At 45.3% G+C, this 15,837-nt stretch overlaps 4 protein-coding genes across 4 annotated transcripts; 1 reads left to right on the forward strand and 3 right to left on the reverse strand.

Moving 5' to 3' along the window:
• Window positions 1-708: 708 nt before the first annotated feature.
• On the reverse strand, window positions 709-1,828 carry EDB93DRAFT_1258671 (uncharacterized protein; the record flags this gene model as incomplete). Its single annotated transcript, XM_041454136.1, has 4 exons — window positions 709-1,227; window positions 1,284-1,544; window positions 1,596-1,695; window positions 1,749-1,828. 4 exons carry the CDS (start codon window positions 1,826-1,828, stop codon window positions 709-711), a joined length of 960 nt encoding a protein of 319 aa, XP_041300562.1.
• Window positions 1,829-10,642: 8,814 nt separating this feature from the next.
• On the reverse strand, window positions 10,643-11,053 carry EDB93DRAFT_1098437 (uncharacterized protein; the record flags this gene model as incomplete). The annotated part of the gene is made up of 1 exon (XM_041446893.1): window positions 10,643-11,053. A coding segment is annotated over one exon (411 nt), but the record flags the coding sequence as incomplete, so codon positions are not given.
• Window positions 11,054-11,626: 573 nt separating this feature from the next.
• On the forward strand, window positions 11,627-12,073 carry EDB93DRAFT_1258675 (uncharacterized protein; the record flags this gene model as incomplete). Its single annotated transcript, XM_041454137.1, has 1 exon — window positions 11,627-12,073. The coding sequence occupies one exon, from the start codon at window positions 11,627-11,629 to the stop codon at window positions 12,071-12,073; it is 447 nt and encodes a 148-aa protein (XP_041300564.1).
• A 263-nt stretch (window positions 12,074-12,336) lies between these two features.
• Window positions 12,337-14,025, reverse strand: EDB93DRAFT_1193334 (uncharacterized protein; the record flags this gene model as incomplete). Its single annotated transcript, XM_041450869.1, has 4 exons — window positions 13,533-14,025; window positions 12,606-12,697; window positions 12,445-12,484; window positions 12,337-12,362 (listed from the first exon to the last, which is right to left on the reverse strand). Exons 1-4 carry the CDS (start codon window positions 13,771-13,773, stop codon window positions 12,337-12,339), a joined length of 399 nt encoding a protein of 132 aa, XP_041300565.1. The 5' UTR covers window positions 13,774-14,025.
• Between the last annotated feature and the right edge of the window lie 1,812 nt (window positions 14,026-15,837).

Genomic DNA, 15,837 nt, shown 5'->3' on the forward strand with positions numbered 1-15,837 from the left:
AGTTCGAGTGCTCTTACACAACCACTACTAACAACACCGACTTGTATGATGCTGTGGATGAGGACGAAGTCCAGGAAACATCAGCAGTATGTATTGTCTTGTCTAACTTTACTGTTTTCTCACCATTGTTTTAACCAGTGAAAATCTCATAACATCTTTGACGAACTTCCAGCATTAGCAGCACCCAAGCAGTCAGAGCTCCGTGATGAGCTTGATTCATACCTCAGCACAGATCTGGAATATGTTGCTGATGTCTTAGCTTGGTGGACCAAACAGAAGGCAATGTATCCTTGACTCTCCCAAATGGCCTTAGATTATCTGTCAATTCCTGGTGAGTTTTTTTATCAGCCTCGCGTCCGTTGGCAACTCATCTCGCTCGTATATGTAGCGATGTCAGTTGATGTAGAGCGAATTTTAGCCACGGCCACCTCTTGTTATCTCATGTCTGCAGTTGCCTATCTGCCCAGTCTGTCCGCGCATTGCTTTGCTTAGGTTCCTGGAGTCTTTTAGGGTTGGTCAAAGACCAAGATGTTATGGCTGTTGCTGTGATGCCCGAGGGTAGTTGGTGAAGAGAACGAGCTTGACGACAGATGGATTCGATTTGATTGTAGTTCTTATTATGAGCCATTTACATGTATATACTTAGTACCCATAGTACACCTGAATACCCATGGACCCATACCCAAACCCATACCCAACAACACAGGTCTAGTTCCACACAGGTATGGGTGCGGGTACAGCACGGAATACCCGTGGGTTACCCATGCTATTGCCTAGGAAGAGGGTATCAATAGGAGGGAGAATGGGAGTAAAATGAAGTTTTTCATATGAAGCCATATATTTTTTGTAAGATGAGTCATTGGTAGAAGGAGGATCATCAAAGAGGAAGAGTGGGCTTACCTGAGTTGACAGTGATGTAGTGACTTCTGGAGTATCACCCCCAGTAGTGGTGGTCATATGCTGCATGATTTTGTGGGGCAGCAGCTCATCAGCTTCACTGTCGGAGATGACAATGGTGTCATCATCTGCTTTGCGCTTCCTCATAGCTTGCGGCTGAGCGTCTGTTCCAATGCTGGAAACTGAGGTGGCATGAGGGTGCACCAGCAATGGCTCAGCCTGTGCCTCGGGCATAGAGAGGAGCCGTGGGTCGATGTCGAATTCTTCAAGGATTTCAGCCCTTGTTGACTGCAGGACAAGGTCCACTGCATCACCATCATCGCTGAGCACCTTGAGCAGCTTGTTTTCGGACATGTTGAGATTGATCGGTAAGTCTTCAGCCTGACATCCAGTAGCCCGCCAAATGTGGATGCAAAGCTCGATTCGATGAGCCCAAAGTGCTCATTTGACGGCACATCTTGGAGCTCTGGTAGGCAGCATGCACTAATGGTCTTCTCCTTGAGTTGGAGATAGTTGAAGAGCTTTGCGATTCCGTCCATGAGGTGTACATGGTGCGAGCTGTGGGTGGATGAAAGGAAGCCTGACTTTGTTGCCCTTGAGAAGGTAGACGCAAATGTTTCAGCAAAGGACGAAGTCATGGCAAAGCCCTGTGAAGGTTACAATCCCACTGGTGTGCACTCACTGAAGTGAGTTCCAACCTTTGTGGGAACCCTCCACACGACTTCCATCCATCCGGATGTCTTGCTGTGGACGCTCGAGGCACCCTTTATGCACGTGCTTAAGCTGCTCTTCATGAACCTATTAATTTGGTCAGTGTTTTGAAATGGGCTTTATATTTTGCAAGGACTTACCTTGCATGCCCCTGCTGACCATAGCATACCTTTGTGTGACCATTTCTCAAATATGGAGGTGAGTCTTGTCTCTTGCTCATGTCAGTCCCAATACTCTGCTGGGCTCCCTCCTTCAGCATGCTTCTTCAGTATGCATGCAGAGACCTCCGTAATGACTTCCTTCTGGTGAGGGTTCTTTGAAGGATTGAGAATTACAGTCGCATATCTTGTTGTGAGGATTAGATTAGCTCAGAGAATAATGTACTAGTAGCACTCACCTCATAATAAAATGCCACACGTCCAGTTTCATGGTAGCGCTAGGGAAAATGACAGCAACTGCACTGTGCACATGGCAACAATTGTCGGCAAAGATTTCTGGTGGAGGGATATCGAGTGCACCACAGCGCGCCTTGAGGCCTTGAAGGAGTTCACTTATCTCAGTGTTTGACTGGCCATGACAGAATCGCTAGTAATATTAAGTCAGATGCTGTCATATCCTGTATCCCAGACCTACATCCGATAATATTCCCATGCCTCATCCGGACCTCTGGATGTCTTATCCATGTCTCCAGTTGTCACGAGTACCTTTAACAAACCATTATTCTTTCCTGAATCTTCCTAAGTGTCAATACACAGCACCTAAGTCAAACCCTAACCCTATTCTAAAAATGTCTATCATTCCCGAAATACCTTTAGCGCCTACGACACGTGTCTTCGATGTGACTGATGAAGAAGACGAGTTCTTTGATTGTGAATAGATTAGATTAGATACGATAAGATAAGATATGATCATGTGATGCTTCTTTAATATTCTACGATGTTCTATGGTACGATTCCCGTTCTCTTTTTATGATTGGCTAGTAGTTGTAACTCAGTTTCAATCTCCGTCTCAATAGTTGTATATAGGTAGCATGTTTTGGTCGATAGTTCCTTAGTTCAAACCTCTTGTATCTACACTGTAGCAATCCAAGACGTACTTGCTCATCGTTCTCCTCTGTCCGATAACCTTCGTTTGAGTCCTAGTCTCTGCCCAGCATTAATTCGTTATTGGGTTGTGACATTAGGTTTGAACTATAGGAGACTCCGACTCTTTGCACACCGCTCGCACATCTCTCATCATCATCACACGTTTTCCATTGCCCGGCCTAAACAGCCGCGATCACATTTTCTGAAACCCATCCTTTTGCTCGCTTGAGCTTTTTATGAAATAGTCTTTTGTAGTTAGTAGTCCTATACCAGGCCCTGCCTTACATTGCAGCCGCCAGTATACGGAGGTGTTGACGACATTAGGCGTCTCGCTACAACTTGAGTGCTGGCCCAAGACCCTGCCTGCTCAACGTTACTATAGTTTCTTTCATACCTACATCTTTCTTCATACGCACGTAGAACCTTTCGTTAAGTCTAGTGGAACTGTCGCATCTGCGGATAGTCCTACCATCGTTACCACGAGGATTTAGATATGGGATTCTAGTGAGACTCGCACTTGTAAGCTTCGGCTGGAAGAGTGATAACTTGTCCTAGACCTGTACCCTTTCGGTAATTGAGAAGTAGCACACACGAAGCACACAGTGTTTTTCCCACTTAACAAAGGCATAGTTTTACGTACACCTTCTTAGTTAGTAATTAGGGAAGTGTCAGTCAGGTTGATTAAAGAACCCTTTGACCCTAAAGGACGAGGTTGATCCAGTTAGTACTGGGGACCCCTTTAGCTTTCCATTTACGTATCCTTTTTCCCTCTCCCCTTTCATCATTTTTCCTATCCGGAAGAGCCGTTACGACCCGCTCTTCAACAGTCATTAGTGAATCGGATTCCAGAACGCACCTGGCACTATGGCTGAAGTTAACGAAACAGAAATGGGACCCGAGAACCCTCAAGAACCCCAAGAACAAGGGCCTCAGGGACCACAACCACAAGGCATAGCTATGCCAGTGGAGTTCACCAACTATGTACAGAATGCCATCACCATGGCAACACATGAACTGTATGTAAGGACACAAGAACTCCTTAACCACAACAACACGCTTCGAGCACAGAATGCAACACAAGAACTTCAACTCAGGACCCAAAACTCACAGATAGAGGAACTGAAGAAGAAGCTAGAGAGATTCGCTCAAAGCCCAAATACTTCGCAAGTCAAATTGTCGAAGCCCACAGAATTCACTGGAGACAAAGATTCGATCTCCATAGAAGTCTACACGACTCAGTTGGCACTATACATGTCACAATGGCCACTGATCACAGACAGGCAGAAGATTACAACTGCCCTGTCTTTCCTTAAAGGATCTGCTGCTAAATGGGCGCAGAAATACGTAATTGAGCTTGATTCCAAGCCAATATCCTTTGAGGACTGGACGAAAGAATTCGAAACCATGTGGGGCCAAGACGACAGAGAAGGAAAGGCTATCAGGGAGTTGGAAACCCTGAAGCAAGGATCTTCATCAGTGCCCGAATACGCAGCAGCTTTCAAGCAGAAGGCTGCACTTACCAAATACTCCGACTACGACCTCCGCCTTAAATTCCGATCTGGCCTACAAACCCGGATCAAGGAGCAACTCGCTCATATTCCAGCATCTGAGAAAGACACCCTCAGAAGCTCATTGATTACTCCATACAGATTGGACGTAACTACGAGGAGCTAGACGCTGAGAAAAAGAAGAGTAATTGGTGGACCCCTAACAAGGAAACCCCAAGAACCTTCAATAACCCAAGGCAGGCTGGTCCTAGCAAAGACAGTGACGCTATGGATGTGGACTCCGGCAAGCAGAGGGGATCTCCCAAACCCCAAGGAAAGCCTGGCGCTTTCACCTGCTACCGCTGTGGAGAACAAGGCCATATAGCGAGAAACTGTAAAGGTGCGCCAAAAGCGCAAGTCAAAGCGGCTGCTAGTTGTCGAAGAAAACTCCGCGCCGAAGTGGTTCACAGATTGGATCGCTTCTAACAAAGGCAAGGATTTTTAAAGGGGTTGAAGTCAAAGTCTGCAGACCTAGACCCGAACAATCGTTTCTCTATTCTTTCTACGTTTCAAGATGTATCAGAAGTACATATTAGATCCAAATCTGAGCATTTTTATATTCCGAATAACGTTGAAAGGAAAGAACCGACAAGCAGACGTAAAAGCACTTGTGGATTGCGGTGCATCAACATTATTTATCAGTGAGAAGTTTGTTGAGAAGAACAGTGTGAAATGCCGTAAATTATTAAGGCCTATTTCAGTCAGGAACATTGATGGATCGCTAAATGCCGCTGGATCAATGACTCATTTTGCAGAACTAGGTCTAAAGATTGGTGATCATGAAGAAGAGAAAGCAGCCTTCATGGTTACAGACTTAGGAAGCGATGATGTTATTATCGGCATAGATTGGCTGAGATATCATAATCCAGAGATTGACTGGAATGCAGGACGATTTGCACTTTCTCGATGCCCTGTAAAATGTGAAACTAAAAAAGAAAGAAGACAAAAAAAGAAAGAAAAGAAAAAAGAACAAAAAAAGATAGATGATGTACCTGATCTGATTCCTACGGACGATGAAGACGAGGATGAAGAAGATATGTCAATGAAGAGGGCGACGGTTGAGGAAATAGAAGACGAAGAGAGTCCAGAGAGACTATGGATTCGTTATAAAGCCTCGGTTGCCACGGAGCAGAAAGTAGCAGAAGAAGCTACTAAGAAGAAGCAGTCGGTAGAAGAAATGGTACCTGACTGGCTTCATGATTACCTGGGAGTTTTCTCAGAAGAAGAATCTAAGCGCTTCCCTGAAAGAAAGAAGTGGGATCATGCGATAGATCTTAAAGATGAGGGCGATCTTCCGCCAAATGCGAAACCTTATCCGTTATCACCCAAAGAGATGGATACATTGAAGGAATGGTTGAAAACCGAGACTGCACTAGGACGAATAAGAAATTCACAATCTCCAGTAGCAGCACCTTTCTTCTTTGTGGCCAAAAAAGATGGCAAGTTAAGACCGGTAATGGACTATAGAAAGCTCAATGAGAAAACGGTGAAAAATGCATATCCGCTACCGAGATCTCAAGATTTAATTGATGCTTTAACCGGTGCCACGATGTACTCCAAGATGGATGTACGATGGGGATACAATAATATTCGCATGAAAGAAGGAGATGAGTGGAAGGCGGCCTTCAAAACGCCGTTTGGTCACCACGAACCGACCGTGATGTATTTTGGACTCACGAACTCCCCTGCAACTTTCCAAACAATGATGAATGAAATTCTGAGAGACCTAATAGATGGCAAAACAGTAGTCGTCTACATCGATGATATAATGGTCTTTACGAATGGAAATAGGGAGCAACACCGAAAGGTGGTACGAGAAGTCCTGAAACGGTTAAAGGAGAATGACCTGTTCTTGAAGCCTGAGAAATGTAGCTTCGAACAGTCTAAAGTCGAGTTCCTCGGGTTGATCGTGGAAGAAGGCAATGTGTCGATGGACCCTGTGAAAGTAGAAGGAGTATTGAAATGGCCTGTTCCCAAATGCGTAAAAGATATCCAAGCATTCATGGGCTTTGCCAACTTCTATCGAAGATTCATACTTGGGTTCTCAGATATAGCCAGACCAATGAATGATCTGCTAAGAAAAGATGTCAAATGGGACTGGACGGAGAAACAACAGAAAGCTTTTGATGAACTTAAGAAACGTTTCACAGAAGCTCCCGTTCTAGTCATGCCAGATGTTGAGAAGAAAAAGAAAATAGAGACCGATGCTTCAGATTACGCAACAGGAGCGGTTCTCTCTCAACTTATGGAAGATGGATTATGGCATCCAGTAGCATATTACTCTAAGTCAATGAATGATGCGGAAAGAAATTACGACATTCATGATAAAGAGTTATTAGCGATCATTAGAGCGTTGGAAGAGTGGAGGCACTATGTGCAGGGAGCACCTCACCCGGTTGAAATATGGACAGATCATAAGAACCTTGAATATTTCATGACGAGTCAAAAGTTGACCAGAAGGCAAGCTAGATGGAGTCTTTTCCTAGCGGAGTATGAATTTACACTCCAACACAAGCCTGGTGTGGTTAATGACAAAGCAGACCGTCTTTCTCGGAGATCAGACCATAGAGGGGGGGTAGAAAACGATAACTCAGATCGCATCCTTTTGAAACCAGAATTCTTTACCGTAAAAGCTGCTAAAAGAGGTCAAGTTTTGGTGCATGGAGAAAAACATTTACTCCAAAAGATACGAAAATGCACAGAACGAGAACCCTGAAGTCGCTAAAGCAGTTAGAAACGTTAAAAGCAGCACCGGTTCAATTGCGTAGAGGAATCGAAGAGTGGAATGTGGAGGATGGATTGGTGTTATTCCGAGGATTAGTTTACGTTCCAAATGACAAAGAGATCCGCCGAGAGATATTGGAGTTGTTTCACGACTCTCCACCGGCTGGACATCCTGGACGAGCTAAAACCTTAGAATTGATTTCCAGAAACTATTGGTGGCCTTCAATGACGAAGTATGTCCACGATTACGTAGATGGTTGCGATAGGTGCAAACAAACGAAAGTGCTTCCGAGTAGACCAACGGGGCCTTTACAGCCAAATGAAGTTCCAGAAGGACCTTGGCAGACAATCACCTGTGACCTGATAGTGGATTTGCCGAAGAGTGAAGGGTGTGATAGCATTTTTGTAGTCGTTGATCGATTTTCGAAACAAGCACACTTCATTCCCACCACCAAAGACGTAGACTCGAAGGGTATTTCCGAGCTATTTCTGAAAAATGTATGGAAACATCATGGAACACCGAAGAAAGTGATTTCAGATAGAGGAACTCAGTTCATATCGAAGTTCATGGGACAAATGTCAAAAAGATTAGGAACGAAATGGTCTGCGTCGACCTCCTATCATCCCAGAACCGATGGACAGACTGAACGCGTAAACCAAGAAGTCGAACAATACTTGCGCATGTTCACGTCATATAGACAGAATGATTGGGTATCTTGGCTGCCGATAGCAGAGTTTTCACACAACAATGCAGTCACAGTAACCGGTCATAGTCCCGTTTAAAGTTCTCTACGGGTATAACCCAGATTTCACGATTCATCCAAACTCTATGTCCGTAATCCCCGCCGCCGATGAGAGAGTTGATCAGATGAAAGAAGCGAGAGATGATGCCGAAAATACTCTTAAGATGGTCAATGAGCGCATGAAGCGTTTCTATGACAAAGGAGTAAAAGAAGCACCTCAGTATAAGATAGGAGACAAGGTCTGGCTTGACGCAAAGAATCTTAAACAACGTCGTCCAAGTCAAAAACTGTCAGATCGTCGTCTAGGTCCCTTCGAAATACTAGAGAAGATCGGTGAAGTGAACTACAAGTTGAAATTGCCGGAAAAATATCAGATTCACCCGGTTTTCCACGTAGAATTGCTTATGCCACATCACGCATCTCGATTAATTCCTCATCCTCCTCCCAACCGACCACCTCCAGAATTGATTGACGATCGGGAAGAATTTGCTGTAGAAGAAGTACTAGATAGCCGATTGTTCCGAGGAAAGCTGCAATACCTAGTAAAATGGGAAGGATACCCGAAAGAAGAGTCATCTTGGGAGCCAGAAGAGAATTTGAAGAACGCCCCAATTCCTTTAGCAGAAGTTCCATAAGAAGAATCCCATGGCTGCAGCCGGAAAATACCGAAGAATCAAAGGCTCAGTACTGTTTACGGAAGATTTCAAATGATGGAGAGAAAAGAATATCCGACCTTCATTCGTTCATGATGACACTCACCTTAGAGAGGGGGTAATGTCACGAGTACCTTTAACAAAACATTATTCTTTCCTGAATCTTCCTAAGTGTCAATACACAGCGCCTAAGTCAAACCCTAACCCTATTCTAAAACGTCTATCATTCCCGAAATACCTTTAGCGCCTACGACACGTGTCTTTGATGTGACTGATGAAGAAGATGAGTTCTTTGATTGTGAATAGATTAGATTAGATACGATAAGATAAGATATGATCATGTGATGCTTCTTTAATATTCTATGATGTTCTATGGTACGATTCCCATTCTCTTTTTATGATTGGCTAGTAGTTGTAACTCAGTTTCAATCTCCGTCTCAATAGTTGTATATAGGTAGCATGTTTTGGTCGATAGTTCCTTAGTTCAAACCTCTTGTATCTACACTGTAGCAATCCAAGACGTACTTGCTCATCGTTCTCCTCTGTCCGATAACCTTCGTTTGAGTCCTAGTCTCTGCCCAGCGTTAATTCGTTATTGGGTTGTGACACCAGTCCTCTACCCATCCAGATCCCTGCACCTCTGCACATCCACATCTGCACGTCCACATCCAGATCCCTTTTCCTTTGCAGCTAGCCTGCATCATTCATCCTTGTCCCATCGCCCTAATGCCACATCCTATATATCCACGCATCTCGTCCGGACCATATCCGATCCAATATACAATAAGCTTCTTAATCCATTTCCTGTGCATATAACGTTAACACGGCCTATCCAGTATTCCTTGTTCCCGGTACCTTGGTTATACTTACTACCAGTATGCTTACTGATCCATTAACCTATGCTTCATTTCCGACTTGCGTTTGTTAACTTTGCTTATGCTTCATACATAGCCTCGGACCTTTGCTTATTGATCTTTCCGATAGTCACTTAGTATATAAACTCTTGTATATGTCTTGTAGTCCCTCAGTCTGAATATCATATTAGTCCTTGCACTAGTCTTCACACTAAGTCCTTATACTAGTTCCTTCCTTGTGAAATCTTCCTTAGGCCTAAGGAGGAATTCCCTAGGCCGGAGCTCCGCTCCTCCAACCCTCTGATCCTATATTTCTCCAAGTTTCCAGAAGTTCGTCCGGATCTTTCCCGCGGTCCTCCGGACCTATTCTGCTTTGGACATTGTCCTTGCAGCCTTACCTCTGTTTGCCTCACTCAGGACTTGTCCTGAGTAGCCATTACACCTATCCATATCAGGACAAAACCTCATTGTAATTTCCGGAAGTTCCTCCAGAACTTTCCTGCACTCATCCGGAAGTTACTTGCACTTGTCCGGAAAGCCCTTCTGAAGTTTCCCGCACCTTCAGATATCCTTCGGACTTCCTAGGATCTTCTCCGGACATCAATCTGAAATTAAGGGCACATACTCGGGTAAGGGGCACAGCGCACGAGCTGAAGCCAAGCCCCTCAGAATCAGTCCTACCCTTTGTGCATGGTCTTAACAGATGCACATGCTCAGAGTCTCAGACGCACTCGAATTAACTTACCCAGGCAACAATCTCACTGTTCTCATTCATCAGACTGATTATCCCACCCTTCAAAACCCTCAACTTCTTCTTCTCTCAGCTCATTACAGTTGCTTTTGTCGCAGCACAGAAGGTGTTGTCAAATGAGATGCTCACACCTGCACATAGATTGTAAAGGTCAGTTTTTAAACCGATGAGTGTAGTAGAATGTTCTCACCTGAGAGTGTGCGAAGGTACTCTTCTGATTCACTTTCCCACGTTGCTGAGACAAAGTCCTGGAAAACCTCACTGACCATGTTGTTTGAGATAGGTCTGTCATTGTAGTTGTTTACATCATATGGATCTGAGAATAGTTGAAGCGGGTTGGGACTGAAAAAGTCCATTCCATGTCGCACTGTTCGACGGCTTTTCCAAGCTTGAAGATAACTGAGCTTGCGCTTGTGGTACTCAAGAAGATGCAGTTCTGTAAGGTGCATCAGATCACTAGCATTTGAGAGACAGACTAGTGCTAGTACTTACATCAGACATTTTCAGCAAGAGATCCTGCTGTGGATGATGGGCGCATTTCAACTAATAGATTGAACAAGTCCTGAGTAACCACGCATCTGTGGAAGAATACCGGTATGTCACCTGCCCCAGCCTGGCATAAGAACTCGGCAATCAGACTGAACACTAAGGAGCCCACCAGGAACAGACCAGTGGGGCTAGCTGCCCCAAAAGTCAGGGTTTGTTGTCACAAAGCAATATCCTTTGAGGTTAGTCTTGACATTGCATCCATTGTCTGAGTCGCTATGCTCATGCTCATGTTCCTTTCTTGTTGCATCATTTTTGCAATTCTCACAACAAAGCTGCGTACCTATCGCAGCCTTGTCAACCATCAAACCATGGACATCACGAGGACCTGTGCTGGTCCATCCATCCCACTGAATGTTGTCAGTACTGTTGCATCGCGGACACTTCACAAGTTCGGGATAGTAGAATGGATGGATGGTACAAAGTGCTTTCAGGTATAGTGTCTCGGGGTTGATGGCTGGCTCAGACTGATTTCGCTTCCATGCATGTAGGTACGATGGCGGCAGAAAACGAGGGCCAAGGATAGGAACCTTGCTGTCCAGGCATCAATGTGCAAGTCCCTTTGTTGACCAGCTGCGTGTCTTGTCTGAAATATAGTTGATATACTCGACTATTTCTGCCTCCCATTCATACTGGCGCCGTGGTCATGGATTTGCCATGCATGCAGTCGCATGTCCAGTCCATGACTCGACACATGTTTTGATGGTCAGGTCAGTTCCTCTTTGTTTTCACATAGTACTAGCATCCTTCTGCCTGCTTACTGTGCTGTTCCAACTTGCTTCAAATTTTTTCTGCAAGTTCTTCAGCTCCAGCACTGACAGAAGCCTGCACACAACATCTGGTTCATACACTGACATACTTGTCATGTTTCTCTTGTCTAGGAGGGCAATGAGATTGTATACTAGTGTGTATTGACTATGTACAGGGTTTTGTGGCAATTAGGGGCCGAGTCTCTTTCTCGTTCCACCACACTAGTGTCTAGCAATTAACTCTACCCGACTATTTACAAAGTCACCATCCCAAATAAATTTTTCTCGCTTCCAGTGATTGGTGGGGTGAAACAAAATGAATTGATTAGCTCAAGACTACTAAACAGTTCTACTAGTAGTTCAACAATGGCCCCGCACTTGCACCATGTCCCTTCCTCCACGTCTACTCAGGCTCAGGCTGGGGGGAAAACTACTGCTATGATCAAGGATGAAGAGAAAGAGAAAAGTGTCGAGGTATTCAGTGGCAGTGGTGCAGACACTGACGCCATCAGAGTCCGACTGGACCCTCAGATCCACCCTGTGGATATCGCACAGTTTACACAGTTTGGCTTTGACAAACAGGTCAAACAACTGGCAAACCACTTGGGCTTTCAGCCAGTCATGATCCGCAATGTGTACAAGCACGTCAGCAACTTCAAATGTACCAAAAAAATAGTAAAGTCCATGCACACTGCTGCCATGGAATGTGCCAAAGCAGAGATTGAAGGGCAAGAAGTAGAGGAGTTGTATGCCAGTGACAAGTCTGAGAATGACAGCACCGGAATCATGAGTACTGTAGAGATACGCACTTAGCTTCATCACAGTGTCACACGTCCGACGAATCAAAGCTATTTCGTGTGACCATCACACAAAATTGAAGTCATCGAAGGTAAATTGTGACACATGGTAAAACATGAAAAAAATGCAAAAATATTCCCAAAAATTCTTGTACTGAGTATTTGCCATGCATCTCACTTTACATGACCAAAATTCTCTTCATCACCATCAACTGTGAGCTCTTGCTGACAGCAGCTGGTAGTGGTGCTGATTCGAAGCTATTGCTGACATGTCACAGGTCACACCCGTCTTTGAATCTTCGAAGCTAAGGTTCAGTTGGTCACACCCAGATAATGTCGAAGCTAAGTGCGTATCTCTACAGTACTAAGAGTTAAATTGATGGGAACATGTACGTGACTCTCTGTGAGACAGTAGTATCCGTAATGACTGTGCAACAATGAACGGCAGGTAACCAATCACATAATGACAGAGTCGGCATCAGAGAGGCACAGGAAGCGGGGTCTGCCGTCAATAAACTCATGTATAATTCAAACAGAGAAGTACATACATTAAATTTGACCATCTTGAAAGCCTGAGACTCTCCAATGAATGCTTTTACTTCATGACCAGAGGTTGTGGTGCGAGAGATGGAGAACAAACCTAGATAGTATGTCAGTCATAGTGCACTGCGCTAGAGTACCTACCTACCGATAGGGATTAGCATGGGTATACCCCGGGGTATATGCATTGACACCCACACCCACACCCACCAAGATACCCACACCCACCAATATACCCACACCCACCAATATACCCACACCCACCAATATACCCACACCCATACCCGTACCCATGGAGGGTATACCCGGGGGTGTCATTGAATTAGTACTATGAAAACAGCAATTGTAGCTACCCTAACTGTATTTGGTCCCATCCTTCCTCAAGTTCTAGCTCCTCGTCACCTACAACATCCGTGAGGTTGCTAACAGCTAAAATGTCTTCGTTCTTTACCAGACCCAGCCGGCTCCAGTAACTCAAGCACAAGAGGGCGCGAGTGGACTGCACATTTAAGCGAGAACGGACATGCAACAGGATGAGGCAGCCACAGCTGAAGAGCCATTCAACATCCACTGAAGTAGCTGTGATCAATGTTAGAAATCATTCGAAACGAGTAGGTTGCTTTTACCTTCTTTGGCCGTGTGCTGTCCACACTGGCACTGTCATCATTCTTTCTCTTTTTTGATTTGGCCTCGAGCTTCTTGTCAAGTGCAGCCTTGGCTTTCCCAGTTAGTTTGGTAATCCGTTTAGCGGCAGAATAGAAGGGGTTTGGCTGCATGACAGTAGGATGTGTTCATGATTTAGAGTTTAGAGTTAGAGTTTGCAATACTATTTGTATGTCTTTGGAGCTTTGGAGTTGGTAAAATATATATCTGCTTACTAAACCCACACCCACAACCCATGTGGGTTTCATATACCCATGCTAATCCCTACCTACCGATGATGTTCAGAGCATGGCCAGGTCCAATGGGGCGGGGATGAGGCAGAAGCACTACAGCTAGCTGTGGTGGACTGGTTGGGTAGTGAGATTCAGTATGACGTGAATCAGGAGAATGCAAGGGCTGGGTGCAGAAGGGCATAGGCGATGGTCGCGACGAAGGTATGGGAGTGTGTTGTGAACCTGATGGAGATGACATGCTATGCTTGCTACCATCCACCCAAGATCGCTTCGTGTCCATCTCATCTGGGACCGGGCTCAGAGGATGCTTGAGGGAGCCTGACCCTTCGGGGGGTGAAGGACAGCTGCATGAAGAAGAGACAGAGCCACAATCTGTGGATGAAGATTGCTCGGGTAGATATTGCAAGAGGTTGAGAAGCGAGCTGTCGAAATATATAATCTACTGCACAAAGAGCCAATGTGTATAAGTTACACGCCAGGATGATAAGATAGGGAGGCAGAGTACATACCTTCAGGCCATTGACTCTCGAATTACCCCTTCACACCCCTTCACGAGATCTCCGGAATCCGACAGGGCAACCCCTTCGTATGACCATATTTTCGACCAATTCATATACGCGTGAAGTCACGTGATCTCAATCAGGCGTCCAATAATCCAGTGCGGGGCAGGACAACTACGGAAGATTCTTAGGACTGTCGGAGTATGTAGAGGGGTCGAAGATATGGCTTTGTTGAGCTGCTGAAGCTTTTGAGCGGTGCTAGGGTGTTGTAGAGAGCTCAGACGACGTCACCACCCATGTGCGTTGCACCTCGGAACAAAGTAGAGATCGGCGTGGGATTGAATCGTGCCGTTCTCCGCGAGATTTTTGATGCCGGCCTCCGGCTTCTCGGTGTGCCTTGAAATTTGACAGATTATCTCAACTCCGCTTGACTAACGTGCTTGCCTCATGACCACAACTGACACTTCTACCCCGTAGCAGATACTCGACAAATATTTCGTCACCTCTTTCTTTGGATCGCAAATATCGGACTGTGACCCTAAGTTAGCATGGGAGGAACATACTGAAATTTGTACTCTCCCCAGAAAAAGACGTTATCTGTGGAGAGTCAAATTTGGGGATGTTCGTGCGATCGATGGGCTTGGAATCCCTGTATGACCTTCTGCGAAGCTTAGTACACTCACTTATTATCCTTGCTTATGATTGTCTGACGGTTTACGATCGTTGCTTTGATTGCTTTATCGCGCGCACTTGAGCGATCGAGGTACTTAGTTACCTGAGCTTGTATGAGCTTAGATGGTCAAATATGTCAAACCCCGATTTATCAGTCCGTCTAACGACGACTTGCCTCATAGACGGGCTGACCCTATGTCGGGCATAGTAACAAGGCTTAAGCACACCGGCCTCACTAAAGTTTCTATGATCTACATAAATACCGTCCGCGATACTAGAATACAAGCTGTTGCCTTTTCGCGTAACGGTTATGCTAACGACACAAAGTTTACACATAGTCCTATTCGACTGTGGAGGTATTCCTAGCTTTCAAACATCAATACAACGTTACTTATACGCGTGCGCCCCTTGGCTCTTTCCTACATGATCTGATAGATATATGAAGACCAGAATTCCTCGTCAAGTCGTTTACTCACATGATCATGAATGTCCTCGGGAAGGCGACACCGGACCACTGTGGCATCACATCCTTTAATATGGCCTCGGGCGAGTCACGAGTGTCGATCATGATGTCGTCATCATCCATAATCGACGTCAGCATGAGTTGTTCATTCAGCAGATATTGCGAACTGTCTTCGTGCGATTGAAGGCTCCCGTGATCTGAGAGGCAGGGACTCATAGGGTGTTTATTTGTGGATAGATGGGTTCCGGTAAATCATGATAACCACGAGCCGTGTTTACGATGAAAGGTGAATTGGCTTGATATGCGCAGCGTGATGTCACAGAAGATGGGGACGTGCGTATGGGGACTGGAGACCGGAAGTAGTATATAGCGGAGAAGATAACAACTGGGCGTCGACGGCCTATGCACCTTGGCAAATAAGGTGCTGGGTCTTCAGGACGGTACACGTCATGAAGGATGGTGTATACGGTGGGGTCTTTGGGGAATAATCATACGTCTGTTGTGTATCGAGGTCATAAAGTACGGACCTGGGGATTTGCACAGGAATTCCCAATACCTGGGAACTAAAGCTGTGCTGTAGAGCAGTAGACCATCATCCGATGGGTTCGCAGAATCGGTGAGATATGGTCCAATACATTCGAGCTTCGTGTCCTCGCTGTGTATGGGCGCCACCAATAATACATATAGGATGACTTGGCAATGACGACAG

This window comes from Suillus bovinus, assembly GCF_016758785.1.
Source record: "Suillus bovinus strain UH-Sbo-P2 chromosome Unknown EDB93scaffold_354, whole genome shotgun sequence".
Lineage (NCBI taxonomy): Eukaryota > Fungi > Basidiomycota > Agaricomycetes > Boletales > Suillaceae > Suillus > Suillus bovinus.